This window comes from Petromyzon marinus, chromosome 31 (assembly GCF_048934315.1).
Source record: "Petromyzon marinus isolate PM22_M1 ecotype Great Lakes invasive population chromosome 31, UKy_Petmar_22M1.pri1.0, whole genome shotgun sequence".
NCBI classification, from domain to species: domain Eukaryota; kingdom Metazoa; phylum Chordata; class Hyperoartia; order Petromyzontiformes; family Petromyzontidae; genus Petromyzon; species Petromyzon marinus.
Genome location: NC_133697.1, coordinates 9,349,554 through 9,371,344, shown reverse-complemented (window position 1 = coordinate 9,371,344; position 21,791 = coordinate 9,349,554). Strand labels below are relative to the sequence as shown.

Below are 21,791 nucleotides of genomic sequence, written 5' to 3'. Positions count from 1 at the left end.
ACCGCTCCAATGCCGCTCACATCAAGTCACTTCCAAGGTTACTGAGCTCGCAGCTTCCAATGGAGTTGTGGCAACGCCGTGCAGCCGACTCGGTGCGCGCGATGCCGTGCGGTATCATTTGGTAACATGAAATATAATAAGCCCGACCCTGCTGATGAAATTCTGAAGGTCAAAACCGGTATTTATTTAACAAGCATGATTGTGCTGTTGGGACCGAAATATTGTCGAAAACGATCCAATTTGCTTGATTAAACAAAATGTCGCTTGATAATGTCGGTGTCATGGGACTCATACGTTTCACCTATATTTATAAAGACAATGGACTTTTTGCTTATATTGGCAAGTCTGATCACGCACTACATCCATTTAGAGTCTTGCAACTGTGAGAAATTATTTCCTTTATGCTAATGGTGATAGAACGAGGAAGACGGCACATAGACGAGTACACCTACAAACGAGTTGGTGCACATGAAACAATACAAACCATACTAACCAGACAATACGAGAGCACTGTTAAGGAAACTGATATTTTCAAAGGAGACACTACAAATGAGAGGGTAAAAATGATACAGCTGGATGAGACGAGATGAAACATGAGATCTTCGTAACCTCAGCCTAAATATATCAATTCATTGTAATAATTTACCCCACATTTCTATACATGTAAAGAAAATCACACTCCAAACACCAAAATAATATTTTAAACTTTTTTTTATTATAATTTAACCATTGCAGAATTCCAAAACATTCACATTTTTTTTATTATCAAGCATATTAACCTGGACATACACCCACCGGAACCATCACCATCACCCATAAAAACCCATCACAAACCACGACCACCATCACCATAACCATCCATGCTGCATACACCGGTAATGGAAGCATAACTGCGTGTCTGAGCTTCCATCCTTGACTCCATCATTTCCACGTGTCGTTCCCCTGACAGGAGGTATATATATTGAATTGCACTGTTATGCAACACAGATGTGACCACGCTTTATGATAAACTCTTTCAGTGGTACGAAATTCACTTCTGGTGATCGTCAAACCATACGTAGAAGACATTTGAAAATATGACGCAAAACTTATTTGGTCATTCTCACTGACGCTATAATCAGTGGCGTAGCTATCGAGTGTGCAGGCGGTACAACTGCACCCAGGGCCCGTAGCGCCGAAGGCCCCAGGCACCGGCTTAACAAAGAGTGGCGAAATGGGGGAAATTTAAAAGGGGGCTCCATTGCATTCCATGCACCAGGTCCCATGTCAACCAAGATATCGCACAAAATCATCTCTTTACAAATGATATGGCTTTCATACCTAGGCTTGCATAAATAACATTTCATGAGATTGTGTTTGTGTGTGCAGTCATTGGACATAAGGTATGTTATCACCAAAACCTGCTACACAAAAGAACCCGGTTTCTTTTCAATGTCAGGATTCCCAACCACAGGATTTTAGTGCTACTGGCTCACAGCTACGACACAGCCATTATGAGTCACCTGAGCCAACAAACCCATCTCCCGCGTGCAAGTGGTTTCTCGGAAGTGGAATGGAAGTTAAGCAGTTGAGGGAAAAAATAATATTAAACATCTCTGGCATGGGGGGCGGGGCAAGGGGGATAAAGGGATATTTACTTAAAAAGTCAAAGAGTTCCCATAGTCAAACAAGGCACTGGGTGATGCTCATCTCTTTTGGTGGCCCTGAGTCAGTGGTGGAAATTCCACATTCCTATGGCCGGGCGACACTGTACTTTATCACAATTGGATAGGTTGCCAAATCTCTTGAGAACCCATCCTCACTCAGGGGTTAATAAATCCCACTGTGGGAAATCAAAAGTGATTGCTCTTCCCTTCATCAAATCTGCAACACGAGCCCCGCGGCCGAGATGTTGTCCCCGCCGCCCACAGTCTGGAACACGTCCGTGCACACGAGCACGGGCGCGACGCACAGCTCATACGTGCGGCCGCGTCGCCCCCCGGCTCCCCGTCCGGCCCGCTTCTCGTCATCGTCCTCGCCCTGCGCGTCGTACCCCCCGTCGGCCTCTCCCGCGTCGTAGTCGACCATCTCCTCCTCCTCCCAGCACGCCACGGGGCGGTTGGGGTCGACGGCCACGCGGCGGCTCTCGGGCCCGCGGCTGGCGGCAAACGAGTCGTCCATGATGAGCCGCGCCTTGGCGGCGTCGATGTCCGCGGAGCCGCACACGTGCCGATTGGCCGTGAGTGAGGCCTTGGCGGCCGCCGACATCCCCGACTTCCAAGTCGAGTTGCGAGCCGTCATGATCGCCTGTCGCGTGCAGGAAGAGGGGCGAGGGCAAGGTGGCTGCGGTAAGGGCAAGCGTGAGCAAGGGTGGATTTCTGCGATGACTTAACCGGGTCCTAGGACAGCGGTAGTGCAACGCGCTAACCAATGCGCTACCGTGAAACCTGGCGACCCGTTTCAAATCCTGTTCACCGCCAACACCAGTGACGATTATCTGAACCGGTCATGGGACTCCCCTAGGTTGACTTATCCTCATATGAGTGCCTCGCGCGATAACATCGCTACTTAGGCAGATAAAGGTGGTTAGGCATGGTGTGCCACTTTCTCATGTACTGTACCAGCCTGAATACAGTGAAGGAAAAAAGTATTTGATCCCCTGCTGATTTTGTACGTTTGCCCACTGACAAAGAAATGATCAGTCTATAATTTTAATGGTAGGTTTATTTGAACAGTGAGAGACAGAATGACAACAACAAAATCCAGAAAAACGCATGTCAAAAATGTTATGAATTGATTTGCATTTGAATGAGGGAAATAAGTATTTGACCCCTCTGCAAAACATGACTTATTACTTGGTGGCAAAACCCTTGTTGGCAATCACAGAGGTTAGATGTTTCTTGTAGTTGGCCACCAGGTTTGCACACATCTCAGGAGGGATTTTGTCCCACTCCTCTTTGCAGATCTTCTCCAAGTCATTAAGGTTTCGAGGCTGACGTTTGGCAACTCGAACCTTCAGCTCCCTCCACAGATTTTCTATGGGATTAAGATCTGGAGACTGGCTAGGCCACTCCAGGACCTTAATGTGCTTATTCTTGAGCCACTCCTTTGTTGCCTAGGCCGTGTGTTTTGGATCATTGTCATGCTGGAATACCCATCCACGACCCATTTTCAATGCCCTGGCTGAGGGAAGGAGGTTCTCACCCAAGATTTGATGGTACATGGCCCCGTCCATCGTCCCTTTGATGCGGTGAAGTTGTCCTGTCCCCTTAGCAGAAAAACACCCCCAAAGCATGTTTCCACCTCCATGTTTGACGGTGGGGATGGTGTTCTTGGGGTCATAGGCAGCATTCCTCCTCTTCCAAACACGGCAAGTTGAGTTCATGCCAAAGAGCTCCATTTTGGTCTCATCTGACCACAACACTTTCACCCAGTTGTCCTCTGAATCATTCAGATGTTCATTGGCAAACTTCAGACGGGCATGTATATGTGCTTTCTTGAGCAGGGGGACCTCGCGTGCGCTGCAGGATTTCAGTCCTTCACAGGGTAGTGTGTTACCAATTGTTTTCTTGGTGACTATGGTCCCAGCTGCCTTGAGATCATTGACAAGATCCTCCCGTGTAGTTCTGGGCTGATTCCTCACCGTTCTCATGATCATTACAACTCCACGAGGTGAGATTTTGCATGGAGCCCCAGGCCAAGGGAGATTGACAGTTCTTTTGTGTTTCTTCCATTTACGAATAATCGCACCAACTGTTGTCACCTTCTCACCAAGCTGCTTGGCAATGGTCCTGTAGCCCATTCCAGCCTTGTGTAGGTCTACAATCTTGTCCCTGACATCCTTGGAGAGCTCTTTGGTCTTGGCCATGGTGGAGCGTTTGGAATCTGATTGATTGATTCTGTAGACAGGTGCCTTTTATACAGGTAACAAGCTAGGATTAGGAGCACTCCCTTTAAGAGTGTGCTCCTAATCTCAGCTCGTTACCTGTATAAAAGACATCTGGGACCCAGAAATCTTTCTGATTGAGAGGGAGTCAAATACTTATTTCCCTCATTAAAATGCAAATCAATTTATAACATTTTTGACATGCGTTTTTCTGGATTTTTCTTATGTTATTCTGTCTCTCACTGTTCAAATAAACCTACCATTAAAATTGAAGACTGATCATTTCTTTGTCAGTGGGCAAACGTACAAAATCAGCAGGGGATCAAATACTTTTTTCCCTCACTGTAGGTGCTCCCAAACAGCACTTGCCTTCTCCGGCTGTTAAGGTTATACGGGGGATCTTCGACTTTGTCATAACTTAACCAATCCAGGAACCTTCACCAACCCCACGCTGACCAGCGCGGTCAAGTAGGTATGACACAAGACCCACAACGAACACGATTATGTGTGTGGAGAGAGGCCCACTTCCAGCAGCGGCTATACCAACGGGGGGGGGGGGGGGGGGGGGGTGGGGGGGGGGAGCCGTCACGTGTTGACGTTCGCGTTTCCCACGAGCGCCCACCTGGAAGGCGAGCGTGTGGACGTGGAGGCGGGTGAGGAGCCGCCCGATCCCCGCGCGGCGCTGGCGGGCCCTGACGGCGCCGTACACCTCGCGCATCTGGTCGAGCACGGCGGCGACGCGGGGGTTTGCGTCGGCAACCAGCGTGACGTCTCCGCCGGCGAGGAGGCCGCGAAGGTTGGGCAGCTCCTGCTCGTTCATGCCCAGCGAGTCGGCCGCCGGCAGCAGCAGCTCGTCCAGCAGCTCGGCGAGCAGCGACGAGTCCGAGAAGGACGCCATCTCAAAGTGGACGAGGGCGTCGCCGCCGTCGGCGCCAGCGGATGAGGAGCGGGCGGCCAACATGGAGGCGCGCACGGCCCGCAGCCTGCGCACACGCTCGCCTGTCGCGTGCACGGCCAACGTGGACGTCCAGATGAGCGTCGCGGTGAAGGTCAAGGTGAAGATCGTCGTCGTCGTCGTCGTCGTCAAAACTTCTCGATGCCACCACACATCAGCATCGCTTTCCACCGTCTGCCGGATGCAGCAGCTAATAAAACTAAAACAATGTATTTGTTTTTACCAGGTAAGGCTCACTGAGCTATAGATATAATTTTCAGAAGCGACCTGGACACAATCGTGTGGAAATTTAAAGCCGCCAAATAATCTAAATGCATGTTTCTAAATGAAGAGGGAAAAACCGGACACGGAGAAAAATCCACGTGAACACGGGAAGAACATGCAAACTCCAAATAAACAGGCATCAGGGTCGGGATCGAACCCACAATCTCCTGTATACCAGGCAACGGAGTTAACATCTCACCAACGTGGCTACTGCAGTCATCTGAGTTTCATTTCAGCCGCAACAGTCCGGAAGGCTGTCCCGGAAATTATTTTGCCGCGCCGCATCCATCCTTTGCCCGATTTTGTCCGTCATGATATTTGTTGTCCTCGTGTGATTATAAAATAAAAAAATATTAATCTTGTCAAAGGAAAGGGAGGGGCATGGAGTGACGCGTGAACGCGAGACACAGGAGGACACCACGGTTGAGATGGGAAAATGAATTGTGCGCAGGGGGGAGGAGTGCAACTGACCTCGCGCAGCCAGGCAGGCAGGACAGCGGGAGGAGGAAGAGGAGGAGCAAGAAGAGGAGGAGACAAGAGCGGGAGACCAGAAGAGCGGCCGCCTACAGTGACACGCATGCAATGCCGCTCGAGAAACTTGCACCACACACCGCTGAACACTGCAGGAAAAAACGCACGTGGGTTGGGAAAACCAAGCCACGTGTGGTCTGCACCGCACAAACATGCCGAGTCGGCCAAGACTTACCGGGAGGGAAGGGAAAGTTGTCCATCATCTGGAGTCCTCCGACGACAAGCAGCGCCGGCTGGAAGGCGGCGAGCTCGGAATGAAATGCCTCCAGCGACTCCAGCCGGGCATTGTGGGTATCGCTGTGCACGATGAACCTGAGTGGCGGCAGCAACGCAGAGGTGGGGGTGGAGAGGGGGTTGGTTTTAGCGGAGCGCGGTGATTCATTGTGTCCGTACAGCCGTATGTCAGTCCGCTGCAGGATGAAGGCCTCCCGAAGCCACTGCCATCTCTCACGGTCATGCAATGTAAAAATTTGAACGGTTTTATATTAAAATGTATTTCCTGAAATACAAGTACTTCGATTGACTGTTATAGCTGAACGTTCTCATGTTTATTAAGGTTCTGTACACTGTTGCTATTGACCTCTGAATACATGTTTGCTGCATTGCTTTGATTAACCGTGGCTCACCTAGTTATGAAAATAAAATGAGCAGGCCAGGTGGTCCAGCACCACGGTCCGAATTTTCCCAGTTTGCAAATTTACTTAAATTACTAAATTGGGAAACAAATAGTAATCGCCACCCCCTACTGTGAAAATTAGTCTCGAGACTCAGTTACACATTTCTAGATCAAATGTAAACATAATTAAAATACACAGATGAATATGAATTAATTTTTGTTTATCCTGTTTGCAGTAAGTGCTGGCATGGGTTTCATGTAAATAACCTTAGTTTTTTTTCTTCATGTTTGCACATTCCCTCCCTGCAATATTTTGGAAACCACACCACTGCCAATGGTGTTGAAAATGTGTTCGTCCTTGTAAAAGAGCTGCTGAGCTGAGTGGGTCTTTACCAGCTGAAACAAAGTCTAAATCCCGCGAACAGCAGTGGAACGGCAGATGGCAGAATTGGTAGCACGGGACAGGGGTGGCATAAGAGGGGCAACGGAAGGGATGTGCTGCATCAATCACGTGCCTGTTGGCGCGCTTGGATGTGTAGTTCCCCCAGCGAGCGCCCGTGGGATATTCGAGGATCAGGTGAGTGTCGGCCTCCTCCACGGGCTGCCCGGCCACTGCACACGCATGCGTGCACAACGCCCGTTACACAACGCAACACCGGCCATGCAACACCAAGCCACACAACACCACACCAGTCCGACAACACATTGCAACACACCAGCCACATAATGCAACACCAGGCAGACAACACGAGGTTTCCACGACCGCTTTTTGCACTTTGTGCCGTTAGGGTGTGGTAAATGAAAAATATTTAAGAGCGGCCCTGCAAATGCCTGCTCACCTCACTGCTGGAAGAGAGTCCTCCGCTAGAGGGAGCTATAGAGAGCCCCTCTAGAGAGTATTTTAGGCTCTTCTTCCACACTGGCCAGACACCTTTGAAGAGGTGGGAGTTTCCACTTTTTAACTCGCCACACGTGACCTACCAATCGACTGACTGTGGTGCACCCATTTATACTGCTGGATGGACAGAGGCAGGGGGGATTTTAGAACCTGCATCAATGTGTCAACTACCGTGCTAGGAGACCGAATGAACTGGCGAGTCAAGTGTGCTAAACAGCACAGCAAGGCAGCACATGCAGCGTTAACATGTGGAGTCGATTACGATTTCCACTTCGAGCTCAGTATGTACCATCATCACAGACTGGATCTATTCAACATTCAAGTAGAGCGAGGGGAACAAGGCGACAACCTGACCGATCAACTCACAGAACAACTGACTGACCAATACACCAAGAGACAGACCTGCCAACCAACATATTAACCAGCAGACTGACCGACTGACTGACCGCCTGATCAACAGACAGACCGACATGCCGACCGACCAACAGACCGCCCCGAATGGCAGACTGACCTCTAACCTCTGGCCTCATAACCTGCAGGAGGCTGTGGGGGAGACGCGCTCCGAGCAGAACGTCACAGCCCTCGGACGCCATGCGGTTCGCCATAACGGGGGCGTTCCCTCCGAGTGACCAGCGAGCGCCGGGCACAAGCGCCGCCTCTTCGGCCAGCCGGCGGAACAGCGACGCGTTGGAGATGAAGCGCCTTCACACGGCACGAAATCACGAAGACAACGATCCCACGCCTACACACACTGTTGGTGGCAAGTGCTGTTAGTCGGCATCTACTAAGGCCGACGTGTGATACAAAGGGGATGGTGAGGCTAGTACCATGCCCCGGCTGCCTTTGTCTCCCCAGTGCTGATGTTTACATGCTGCACGAGGTAATCATCAATGGCCGAGTTGACGGTCTTGTCCATCAATCATAATCCCTTCCAGCATGCGTCCTGTACGTAACTTTTGTTTCACTTATAATTATCTTGAAACCCAACTCTACAGTCATATTTTTTATTACTATTCCACAACAAATCCCTGTAGTTCCATGGGTTGTATTGCATATGTTATTTATATTTTAAAAAGTCTAAGTACATAATTTTTCCAATTATAGTTTAAGCCTTTATTTCCCCCATCCAGTTTTCGGAAAATATCTTCCTTGAACGAGCTTGGTAAGAGCGTATCTCCCTGACTAACTCATTAATCTCATTTGTATCTTGTTACTTTCTTTCTGCAATCTCAGCACTCGCTATGGCATGTTTTTAAATGGTTTTGATTATTTTATGGAGACCTCGTTTTACTAAGGTCTTATTGGTGTGGGAGCCCTTTGTGGCTTGCATTCGTCGGATTATACACGCATACATACGTGGGATTATACATTGTCAGTGACTGTATTGCGATATTCGTGTTCCTATCAGCTTCAAACCGAAGCTCTTGACCGCCGGTTGCGACATCTGAAAATTCAAATCGTTAGCATGTGTAGTTTATACAAATTTACAATGCAAAAAATTTCAATTTTAAGCAACAGCAGAAGCTGCCACGCAACATCGCCAAAGAGCGGTGGTGCGTGGGAAGCGGTTTAGCGCGAAACGCGTCAAGCAGAAAACCAGATAAATATTAAGTTTAAAAAAATAAACACTCACGCCCGGTGGTATTTAAGAGCTGTGGGTCACTGCAAGTTGGCCAAGTCACACCAGCCCATGAATAGGATTGTTATAATTCAACTTTTAGTTGCCAATGAATCCAGCAGCCAAACTAAAACTACTCATCGGAGACTCCAAGAGTTGTGGGAAATGCATCCCAATCCATCCTGTGAGGCTCCCTTGTTTTTGTTATATAAACAAGGGTATTTCAGCTTGCGGATCAATATTTTCACCATGGAAAAATAGCACCTAAGAAGTTGTTTTGGGTTGAATATTTATTTCAAGTGCCATTTGCGACCAGCTATTAGGGTTGCCTGGTTGGCTTTGCGTCCTAACGAGCATTGATGTTCACATCACCTTACAAAGTACTGTACCCATATTCTGGACCGAGGCAGCCAAGGGGGAGGGGCCCATATTGTAGAAGGCAATTGGTATCACAGCCAGGAATCAAACTTTGGTCGCCAGGATCAGTGCATTAGCCGTGAGGACACCACTCTCCACTAGGAAAACGTGAGTGTTTACACGGCGCACGTTAAATGAAACGTGCGGGGAATAAATAAACCCCCCAGCGCAATTACACCCCAGGGACTGGTGAATAAATGCTTCTCTTTAATAAGCACGAGTTTTGAACAAAAATAACTCTATGCAAGCATTAAGTACAGGGAGAACATGCAAGCACGGTGTGAGCACTAAATTGAATGGGTAATTATTGTTCAGTTAATGACAGATTGAAAGAAAAGTTAATGACAGACTTCTGTGTCTGTACACAGCTTGCGCAAGAAACCAGTTAGAACGATAAGGTTGCACCGCATGAGGCTGAACCAACGCATCCAAGAGATCCCTCGTTTCATTCGAGAAATCCCCGTCTCAACCGCTACAGAACCCTCATTTCATCAAAAAAATAACCCACTTCTTGCCTACGGTGACATCATATGTATCGATTCAAATGTTCACATTCAAATCGAATATAGTGCATGATTGTTACGTTGAAAACTAAGAAGAAAAAACCCATACTCTTTGGTTCTATTCGGTAAAGTCACGTAGGTAAAAATAAAATTACCTACGTGACTTTACCGAATAGAACCAAAGAGTATGGATCCTTGCAGTCACGAAAGCTTCAAATCTAGAAAAGAAAAAACCCAGTTTAACCAGGACTGGCTGGACCAGGATTAGAACCCAGGGTGTTGTTGGCACCAGGCTCAGTGTCTTCGAGCCACCGTGGTTAATGGGACAACAGCTCATACGCTCGTGTGTGTGTGTCAAGTGGTGGCTCAGTGGTTAGTACACTGCACTACGAACCTGGCTACATGAGTTACATTTCTAGCTACAGCTGAAATCAGTAGCTTAAATCTGAACAGGGTCTGGGCCTCCCTTAGGTCAATTCAGACTTAAATGAGTAGCTGCTGCAGTGTGTAAACATAAGCACTGGCAAGACAAAGGTGGCCGGTCATGTTGTTTCTGACCAAGCCATCCCAGTGTGCTCTGTGTTGGACTTCATAGGTGCTCACCAAAAAGCCTACATAGGCTGCACAGGGGATGTTTGTCTTTTGGTGGAGCGGTTTTCCATCTGCTTACCCATAACATCTGGGGTCTGTCTTGCGACTTATGGCCAAGCAAGCTTTCGGCGCAAGCGCTAGGGAACCATCAGTTTGTGGTGAATGGTGGCTGTTGTTGTTTTTGTGTATAGAGAGGGGTGTTTGTATATGTAGATGTGTGTGCGAGGGTTAAACAGTCTGTTAACAGCTATTTGGGGATCTTTGTGTGTGTAAGTGTGTACGTGTGCGGGGAGCAGTAGTGTAGTGGTTAGCGCACTGACCTATGAACGCTGGCGACCCGAGTTCGATTCCCGCTCATGACGAAAAACTGGTGAATATTTTAACTGGTCCTGGGCCTCCCCTGGGTCGATTCAGCCCTAAATGAGTACGTGGTAGGGTGTGAAAAGAAAAATGCAGTCAGGCATGGTGTTGGCCACCAACCCCCTCATGCACCATGCTGGCCTTCATAGGTGCTCGCTTGCAGCACTTGCCCCAACAGTCTGCTATTGGCTATATGGGGGATCTTTGCATGTGGTGTGCGGATGTGTGGAGAGGTTGCGTAATGTTGCGTGCATGCGCACATGTGTGCCTGCGTGCACGTGTTGTGTGCCTGCGTGCACGTGTTGCGGCGCGTGCGCGCGTAGGGGCTTCGCACTCTGCGGCGGCGCCGTGGGGGAAGAAGTAGGCGAAGGTTTGCGCCAGCTGCTGCTCGTCGGCGATGAATCCGTGGTGCTCGGCCTTCCCGCTCGGCTCCACCCCGAGTCGCTCCAGCAGCGCCACGCCGTCCACCACCCAGTCCAGGCAGCCCCCAAACCCTGGTGGCGCGCGCACACGCGGTGTCCGTTTCGTTTGCGAAATTGGTGACGAACAAATTCGCCAACCGAGTGTGTTGATTGTTATTGTTTCAGTCAGAGATGGAAACGAGTGAACGGAATGATCAAGTGTGCCGATGACTACAACTGCCCACTAGATGACTGCCCACCAACGTGGCTGTGATGAGACAAAGTCGACGAGTCTGAATGAAGACGCAAACTGAGATAATATGGTAACGGGGACCGGGGGTGCACCGAGGAAGGCTAAACATGGTTGTTGGCAATACGGTAAAACCTTGGATTGCGAGTAACTTGGTCTGCGAGTGTTTTGCAAGACGAGTACAATTTTTAAATAAATATTAATTTGATAAACGAGGTCTTGCAATACGAGCAGTACGTATACACTCTGTCTGCCGAGTGTCACATGATCACAACTGATATACGAGTGTTTTGATATACGAGTGTTTTGGATTACAAACACGTTTCCGGAACGAATTATGCTCGCAATCCAAGATTTTACTGTATATGTATATCACAAGATTTACCGAGTCCAGTGACTGGCTGACCTGATAATATTGGGGGGGGGGAGGATTGTATGCCCCTGACACTAACATTTGATAACTAAGATTGGACTGTATATGACTGCAATACACTTCACATCCTCTCATCCAGGCATAGCATCATAGGTCCGTGGTGATGACGATGTTGATCAAGCTGAATAAGGATAACCGATGAATGACTATGACCTTTAGACAGGTTCATACCACATCCTCAGGTGATTCAATGGATCATCATGATTCAGTATCGTGATCCTATTAAAAAGAACGTTGATTTTTGTCTCTTTTAAAAAAATCGCACAATTTTTTTCTCTCGCTCCGTTAGCTTCAATATATAAATACAAAAAATCCGCCAGCGTAAGAATCCATTCCAATCGATGAATCGACAATGCGCCCCTCGTTACGCCTGCTGTAAAGCATTTAGAAACATCAATATCAAATCCATGCGAGACAACAAACCGCAAATCAAAACCGCAACGATGTCACATTTGTTAGATCGTCTGTTGCCTCCACCCTGCAAGGCCCCCTTCTCGTAGGTGGGGTGTTGGCGGCACCTGACCTCTGAACCGTGAACGCGTGGCACAAGACATACTCCAAGGCTGCGTGTGCGTGATTCGAAATAATAATTTAAAAAAAACCATTATATAATCCTAAAAGCTGGGCCGTGTTAACTTCAGCTGTACACGTGGAGCTCATTCCTTGCGGCTGCCAATCCAGGAAATAGAACACGTGCATTATATCAACCCCCATCTCTCCACACACACACGCTAGACATTAGGATATTATACATGTACAGTACAGAGTCCTTCTGTCAATCCACTGCTGGATGAGGTGCTTTCCCGCACCGTGTGGGTGCCAAGGTTCGCATGACAGCTCCTGTTCCACGTGTGCCTCTTTCTGTTGCAAGGGTCTAATTAAAATTTTCCCTTTGCCAATGTTCATGTTTATATATTGATGACACTAGTACAGCAAAATGTCGAACATGTAATTAATACTCCAGGATAAGGTGTTGGGTCTTGCAACATCACACCTCGAAGCCATGAGTCATTTAAACGCCGTACGCTCAGTAGTGCTAACTCATGCGGTATACATTAAGCTCCAGCTTTATAATATTAACTACAACCTTTCTCTAACCTTCTACTTATAGTGAGATTGCTGAAAAAAACACATGGTACTGCTTTATTAAAACGTGGCCTTACAAACCCTAGGGAATTCTCTTGGTGATAATTGTTGTCAATGTATGTATGTTCAACTTATTTCGCACCGTGCAAAGCTAACCGCGCTGATCGGAGGTACGTGGTCAATCGTGCCAACTCGCTACGATGTGTGGAAGCAGCATTGCTGTGCGTGTTATCATGCACACGTGGCTTGGGTCAGATGTAAAATGTGTTATAAACCCTCCTCCACCCGACAGCTGGAGAGCAATCGCACATTTAACAATTTGGTACGACGTTTCGCTGATAAGTTACAACCAGCATCATCAGGCATTTGCCAGAATCAATAAATATACACTTCTTATATTGATCCGCATATTTCATGCGGAAAACACCGCAGAACATAGCTTTTATCCCAGCCTCTGCATGTAACGATAAGCTTACCTTCGACTGTTATTCCGCAATCCAGCTAAGTGGTGAAACTCAACAGCAGAGCGAGCGGAATTTGGAAGGTTTCGAAATCTAATCGTGGCTTTGGGGTTGACTCAGCCCAACATCCCTCCGGGGTTGATAAAATGATTACCATTGTGTGGGGAGAGTGGGAGAAAGCAACAGTGGTTGGCCGATGGATAGACTCACCACTGCCATGTGAATGTGGATGTTCCACCACTGGCTCAAGAGGACTGCGAGCATGAGCAGATCATTGCCTCAATGGTAACGAGCAGGAACTAATTATGCTATGTTATTGATCACGTATGCCACGTCCCGAGCAGGTGCCACACCAGGTCCACTTATATAATCACCAATGTTGCTCTTCACTTCACCGTATCCTTAGCACCGCAGGTAACAGTTACAGGATGTAACTAAGGTTACCTTACTCACCTCTGGGTATCCTACCATGCAACACGTTACATTATAAGCCAGCCCATGTCCCCCAGGAATGTGTCCTGCACATACCATTTAAACTGTAAGTGACCTTACGGTACCCAGTCCATCCTTGGGGGTACACTACAAAACAAGCGACGATTTACCATCGCTGCCCCTCCTCCGAGCGAAATGACGAATTGTGAGAATGTGGAGTCCAGGTATCCCATCCTATCCTGGTGTCCCACAGATACCCCCCTTACAGCGAGATGCCCCTCCAGTGATCCCACACACAGGCAACCCCTCGGTCTCCCTCGCACCCATATAGCCCTTCAGGGGAGATGTTATACCCCCATGTTCCCCAGGCACAAGTATTTCCCAGGTAACCTCTCCCAAGCAGATATCCCCCCCCGTCGCTCATACAGGTGTGCATCCCGTGTGTACAGGTGTGCATCCAGTGTGTGCAGGTGTGCACCCTGTGTGTACAGGTGTGCACCCCGTGTGTGCAGGTGTGCATCCCGTGTACATGTGTGCATTCCGTGTGTACAGGTGTGCATCCCATGTGTACAGGTGTGCACCCCGTGTACAGGAGTGCACCCCGTGTACATGTGTGCATTCCGTGTGTACAGGTGTGCACCCTGTGTGTACAAGTGTGCACCGCAAGTACACAGGTGTGCACCACGTGTGTACAAGTGTTCACCCCAAGTACACAGGTGTGCACCCCGTGTGTACAAGTGTGCACCGCAAGTACACAGGTGTGCACCCCGTGTGTACAAGCTCGCACCACGAGTGTACAAGCTCGCACCACGTGTGTACAGGTGTGCACCACGTGTGTACAGGTGTGCACCACGTGTGTACAAGTGTGCACCACGTGTGTACAAGTGTGCACCACGTGTGTACAAGTGTGCACCACGTGTGTACAAGCTCGCGTCACCCTCCACCCCCGGACTCCCCTCACAGCCCCCGACACCAGCCCAGGTTACCGATGGCGACGCGGGGCCTCGCGGGCCTCGAAGTCCGCGCCTCGGCCCGCAGGAGCGCCGAGAGGACGTGGTCGAGACGCACGGCGGCTGGGCCCCTCAGCGCCGCGTCCCAGGTCTCCGGCATCCACAGGGCGCCCAGCACGGCCACCACGGCCACAAAGCCGCCCGCCGTCACCAGCCCGTACGCCATTCTCCCCCTGCTGCTGCTCCTGCTGCTGCCGCTACTCCAGGGGCTTGCTTTGATTTTTGTTTATACCGAACTCGGACTGTTACTTTGCTCTTGGTCTCGCACCGCTCCTGGTACCAATCTCGCCTTGGTTACTGGTCTGGTCTTGCTCTGGAAATTGGTCCTGCTGCTGGTACTGATCTTGGTTCCCGGACCCCCCCTGTCTGTGTGGGGGTCCCGGTCTGGGTGCAGGTCCCAGCTGATGTGAACCAACCGGACCTGCCGTGCCACGCTGTTGGTGCGTTGGTTGCCGCGGGCGTTCCGGGTGCGACACGTGGGCGTTGTGACGTCACCCCGGGTGCGACACGTGAAGCCGAAGACGCCATCTTGCTACGGGGTTTTTATTTTTAGATTTTTCTTTTTAAATAAAAATTGTAAGTGAAGATATCAAACAAACTCACACAAACACACAACACGCACGCGCGATTGATCTTCCACGGAGCTCACGGCCGCACCCTGAATCGCATCCGCTGCACAAACCGTGTCAGTAGATTGCGGATTACCCGATGTACACAAATGGAAAATTAAACAAAAACACTCTGGGCCGTCCATAAATGACGTCACGCACCTGGGGGGGGGGGGGGGGGTCAGACATTTGTGACGATGTGTGACGAGGGGGGGGGGTGAGATACGTGACGTCATATCAAAATGCGCAACTTCAAATAAATAAATGAAATATACTTTTTAATAAATATTTTCTCCTACAACATCAGAGTGCAGCGCCACATTAAATACGCACTACAATGACAATAGTTTAAAGCGATTTGAAACATGTTGGGGGGGGGGGGGGGGAATCTTTGTGACGTCATATATGAGGGGGGAGAGGGGGGGGTCTGACTTTTTGTGACGCCGTGTGACGAAGGTGGGGAGGGGTCAAAAATCGTCCAAAATCGCGTGACGTCATTTATGGACGGCCGTAGTAGTGTGTGACTGTGGTCATCCAGACCGTGCCGAAACAACGTGTAACGACGCAATGCCCCGATCCACAAATACAAAGGCAAACCTGTCAACCCCCTGATTAGTGCCTTACCTTATTACTGACCAATTCAGACCTTATTGGTCACCCCCCCCGCCCCCATGTCCTTATAAATCTAAACGTTCATCCTGCAAAGTCCCATCACAAGTGAGAAACACAAACACATAGATACAATCTAGATTTGAAGCTTTCGTGACTGCAGGAATCCATACTCTTTGGTTCTTTCGGTAAAGTCACGTAGGTAGAAAATGTATAGAGATCACGACGTTTTCGATCGCAACACAAGCAACCGTCATCAGGTGCGACAACCACAGCAGGAGAACTGCTGACGGTTGCTTGTGTTGCGATCGAAACGTCGTGATCTATTAACTTTCAATCTACGTGACTTTACCAAATAGATACTATTTATTTTTTGTGCCCTTGTTGAAACGCCTGTACGCCGTATGGACATTAAATGAAATGTCCCTGTACAAGAATACGGGGTAACCCGTATGGGTCTACGGGTATGGTATAGTAATGTATAGTGCAGTGTATAGCAAACCTGTCAACCCCCTATCAGTTGCGAGCTTATTCCAGGCCAATTCAGACCTTATTGGTCACCCCGTGCCCTTATAAATCTCAACGTTCATCCTACAAAGTCCCATCGCAAGGAGAGAAACACAAACAAATGGATATGTGGGGGCCGCTGTCCCCCGACTCCTCCGTTACGATCGCGCTACTACCCCCCGACTGCTCTGTCGGGTTCGGGCTACCGACCCCCAATTCCTCGCCCCCCTGTACCCCCGACTTTGTTGCTGCCCCCGTAGGCATGGTTCAATTGGTGGGGCCGACTGCTTTACGCTTACGACGCGCTACGCGGTGCTCAGTGGCGGACGCGCTGCTGTGAGCGTGCCCGCGAAGTAAAACCCCGTCTCGTGCGTAAACAAAAGGGTACAGCGCGCCGACGCGTGACTCCGCGGCCGGCGCTTAGCCCCCCGGGATCCGTTCACACACACGCCCTACGTGCCCAGGCACTAACAAACCCGACTCCGCTACCTGCCCGGCTCCGTACACCAATCACACGCGAGGGACTTGGGGTCAGAGGTTAGAGGGCAGGGGTGTCCACCGTGCGCGCGTCGCTGATTGGAGGGAGTCACTCCGCCCCGATTTAAAGGCCGTTTAAACAGCCGCGCGTGTGCGTGAACACCAGGCGCTTCACCCTCCTCTTCACACTCACAAAGACCACACAACACAGTTTATCCTCTACTGGCGATTTTATTCCCCCCGCGAATGACCCGCTAACTACGCGTGTTTGTGTGGGTCAGCAGACACTAGCCTATCCCTTGGCGATCCGGGACTCAATTTATCCTGCCTATCGCTCCACTTTCTAACCTCTGGTTAAATAGCCCAAACTCACCTCTCCCTTACTTACGCGTACTCCCAATCTGATGCGCCGGAAGCTGTGGAAGGGCGATGCTGGGCGTCGTCTCCGTGGAGAATTGGGCCTGGCTGCGTTGAGCCTCGTCACACGGACGACTCGAACGGCTGGCTCCAACACCCCGCTGATCCCGATGCCTTGAAGGACTCTGCCTTTACTGCCTGAATCCCCCTCCTTTTATCCTACCTGCAACAAACGAGTTCCGCTGTTTCGCCCCCTTGGCCTCCCGTCCAATCAGGGGCCCGGATTTTCCCGCTCTTTTGATAGTCGGATCCCAGCTCTGGTGACGTCACCGCAGTGGTCCCCTCGACGTCCGCTTTCTGTTCTTCCCGCTATCAGCCCACTGACCCGTGTTGCGTGTGCGCGCTTCCATCCGCGGTGGCTCAACATCCCCTGCCGTGACCATGCCGTTACAATCCAAGGTCACGGCGCCGCGGTGCCCGTCAGCCTCGGGGGTAGGTCGCCCAATTCCCCGGCCGTAGGAAACCGTGAAGCTTGATCCCAGTAGGGGCTTCTGGACGAAAAGCCGTCGGCCAGGTGACCTTCCCCCCCGACTCTACATGGGGTGTGCGTGCATTCATGTGGGGGGCGGCGAGGGGCGCACAGCGTCGGCGTGGTCGCTCCCCGGTGGCGGCGTCACGGCGGTGGGCACGGCCCCGACGGAGCGGCCCCGCTGTGGCGGCACCACAGATACTATATTTTATTTTTGTTGCCCTATTGAAACGGCCGTACGCCGTGTGTTGTACTCTGATTTGTTCTGCCTGTAGATGTGAATGAAGGCATGTTTGCTGTGACCGTGAATAGAACAATATGTTTGTGCGTGTATCTTTTTTTTTGGTAATGACGGGAACGACAGCCACAGAAGGAAGTGAACTGATCGGAGAAGCGGCGTCCGTCGAAGAGATGGAGCGATAAAAAAAATCAGCTCGTTCGCATGTGGCAGTGGATTAAATACATCACGCGGGATCGCGAGAGATGGGGGCGGGGCGGCTTGGGGAAGCATTCATCCAGCAGTGCATTTGATGATGATGAAGACGACGACGATGATGATGTATATGACCATGTAAGGGGCCGTCCATAAATGACATCACGCGATTTTGGACGATTTTTGACCCCCCCCCCCTCGTCACCCGGCGTCACAAAAAGTCAGACCCCCCCTCAAATATGACGTCACAAAGCTCTGCCGCCCCCCCATCCCAAAAAAAAGACATTTCCATTTTGTAAATAAAACATGCTTCAAATCTCTTTAAACTATTGTCATTGTAGTGCGTATTTAATGTGGCGCTTCACTCTGATTTTGTAGGAGTGTTGTTATAACAATTCTATATTTATTTAAAGTTTGTGCATTTTGAAGTGACGTCACATTTCTCAACCCCCTCCTAGTCACAAATGTCTGACCCCCCCCCCCAGGTGCGTGACGTCATTTATGGACTGCCCCTAAACCGTATGGATGGACAGGAATACGAAGGAGACATCACAGCGCGGTTGTCTGGCTTGATCCGCCTGCAATGTGAAATTGTAGTTTGTTGCCATATGAAACACGACGAAGTGAATGGTACGATTAATAGTTTCCACCATAGTTTTCCATACGACTCAAACTGCCCTGTGTGCACATTAACACCGAACAGTTCATTTTGCAATAATAAACGTACCAGAAATACCAGTACCAGATACAATTCAATTCCTGCTACTTGAACCGATACAAATTCCGTGTAAGATAAAAAAAATATTTCTACTTTATTATTATTAACTACAAGGTCGTTAGCGTTATTAATGCTTTGTAAACGTATGTGTACACGGTACGGTGTTTCAAATTTATTTAAACTCATTTACAATACCGTTCTACTTCACAGTAGAAAAATGCGCTGCGAAACAATGTTTACAATTTGATTCAACCATTCTTGGTTTGATTCCTAAAGCATGCATTTGGTTAAGGGACAAAGCGATCACGTAAGGTCACAAACATAAATGGCTACAATTTATAAGTAACGTATCATTCTGTATCGTACATCTTATGCAATCAAGATAAGTGTAGCTACTTTTACATTAACATCGGCAGGTGGCGCTGCTTCCACGACACAACGCTTTCATCAATAACACTGGCTTTAAACAGAACAAAAAGTATAATAGGCGACGTTTCGGGCTATGGCCCTTCTTCACATCACATATAGAGGCCAGAGTCGAAGGAGCGTGTTGCTCAGAGAGGTATGACGAGTGAGAAACGCCACCTATCACATTATTTTCCTTTCAAGGCCACAATGTAATTGGCGAATTAATCTAATGAGTTTTTTTTTATTATTTGTTCTTGTGCATCAATTTCCAACTCAGTATCACCAATTAATGTGTATCCAGGACACAGCTCTGTGAAAAGTAAAATCACATATTTAAAAAGATAAATGACGACAATTAAACAAGGCTACGCTTTACTCTACCATGAGTAAAATACTCTACCATGAGTAAAATACACATGCAGGTTCATATACTATGGTTCCTCGAGAATAATGTTACCCAGGCGCATTTGTTTAAGCGGGTAAACTCAGGATCCGTTTTGAATTTTCCACGCCTCATCAGCAGAGTGTGGCCTGCTAAACAAAGGCTGTTGGACAACATTGTTCCAAAGGGAGGAATGTTGACCCCAGGGTTCGTTGTTAGTGGCCCCAATATCAACCAGGTTCATCAAGCAGCTAAACCGTTGACTACATCACACAACGTGACCATCGCACGTCGTTGTGGAGAATGTAAGCAACACAATAAGTGGATCATATGTCTCCTTCCCATATTTGTCCATGCACATAAAAACATAAGCATTTGTTTTACACATCCACATCAGCCACGGGGCCTTCTCCCGGTACCCAGTAAACAAAAACGTTGGGCCAACGTTGAGTGTTCCGGTTTCCTCCGACACGAAGCCAAACACTCATTTGTATATTTGGTCAAACATACCAATGCACGTGCCTCTTGAAGTTTTAAAGTATTGAGACTCAATTCAGCGTTCTAAGATAAAATACAGTATTAATATGACCATTTGAAAGTCCATATAACACATTGCAATTCTTTGCGAAGTTAGCATTGAATTAAGGTATCCACAGCTGTTTGGAACGTGGCGATTGTTTAACTATGTATGTATGTATAACTTCTTTCGCACCGTACGTAGCCAACCGTGCTTATCGGAAGTGCGATACTTCACCACGCTAGTTTAACGTGGATTCGTGAGGCTTTTCCATGGTAAATAAATGGCAGTCAAGTTGTGATGACCTCACTCATCCATGATGACGAGGATAAAGATACGGATGGTGATGATGTAGAGAATGAGGATAACGATGTGAATGGTGATGAAGATTATAAGAACGATGGTGATGATGCTGTGATGGTGTGATGATGAGGACGATGTTCAGGAGGATTATGAGGATAATGATGTTGATGAGGATGATAATGATGAGGTCGTGGATAAGGATTATGAGGATTAGGATGATGATGCTGATGTGGAGAATGAGGATGATGATGTGAATGATGATGATATTGATGACAATGAGGACGATGCTTTGGATTATGATGATTATGATGATGATAATTATGGCGATGAGGATGATGACGAGGGTGACAATTAACATGATGAGGATGATGATGATGAGGCAGCTGTTGATTTGTTAGCTGTTGCCGTTGCCGAGGAGACGCGTCGGGAATGATGCTGAGACGCGAGCGGTTCCGGGCCCTGGGGCCGCGCGGTCACACCGCCCCCGCAGGGCGGAAACTCCCGAGGCCTCTCACGTGCGTGACGCACTGCGTGTGCCATGCGGTGGACTTAGGGGCCGTCCATAAATGACGTCACGCGATTTTGGACGATTTTTTGACCCCTCCCCCCCTCGTCACACGGCGTCACAAAAAGTCAGATCCCCCCTCTCAAATATGACGTCACAAAGCTCTGCCCCCCCCCTCCCAAAAAAAACATGCTTCAAATCGCTTTAAATTATTGTCATTGTAGTGCGTATTTAATGTGGCGCTGCACTCTGATGTTGTAGGAGAAAACATTTATTAAAAGTATATATAATTAAGTAGAACGTGTTGTCTATATTTATTTAAAGTTGCGCATTTGATGTGACGTCACATTTCTCAAACCCCCCCCCCTCGATATACATCATCATCGTCGTCGTCTTCATCATCATCATCAGATTCACTACTGGTTGAAGACTTCCCCCACCCCCATCTCTCGCGATCCCGCGTGATGTATTTAATCCACTGCCACATGCGCACGAGCTGATTTTTTTTTTAAATCGCTCCATCTCTTCGGCGGACCCCGCTTCTCCGATCAGTTCACTTCCTTCTGTGGCTGTCGTTCCCGTCATTACCAAAAAAAAAGATACACGCACAAACATATTGTTCTATTCACGGTCACGGCGAGCATGCCTTCATTCACATCTACAGGCAAAACAAATCAGAGTACAACACCAAGACCACCGCACCCTTTAGCCGAGCCGACGAACGGGGCAAAGTGCTGTTTGCGAGCA

At 48.9% G+C, this 21,791-nt stretch overlaps 1 protein-coding gene across 1 annotated transcript; it reads right to left on the bottom strand.

Moving 5' to 3' along the window:
* Positions 1 to 693: 693 nt before the first annotated feature.
* Positions 694 to 15,307, bottom strand: LOC116947784 (ADP-dependent glucokinase-like). The gene is made up of 7 exons (XM_032963931.2): positions 14,668 to 15,307; positions 10,953 to 11,112; positions 7,641 to 7,831; positions 6,747 to 6,843; positions 5,791 to 5,927; positions 4,488 to 4,864; positions 694 to 2,286 (listed from the first exon to the last, which is right to left on the bottom strand). Exons 1-7 carry the CDS (start codon positions 14,855 to 14,857, stop codon positions 1,858 to 1,860), a joined length of 1,581 nt encoding a protein of 526 aa, XP_032819822.1. The 5' UTR covers positions 14,858 to 15,307; the 3' UTR covers positions 694 to 1,857.
* Between the last annotated feature and the right edge of the window lie 6,484 nt (positions 15,308 to 21,791).

Coding starts and splice junctions, on each gene's coding strand:
- LOC116947784 (XM_032963931.2), bottom strand. CDS start 14,857: ATGGCGTACGGGCTGGTGACGGCGGGCGGCTTTGTGGCCGTGGTGGCC. Junction 5,928..6,746: donor ACATCCAAGCGCGCCAACAG/GCACGTGATTGA, acceptor GCCGCCACTCAG/GTTCATCGTGCACAGCGATA. Junction 2,287..4,487: donor TCCACACGCTCGCCTTCCAG/GTGGGCGCTCGT, acceptor TGCACGCGACAG/GCGATCATGACGGCTCGCAA.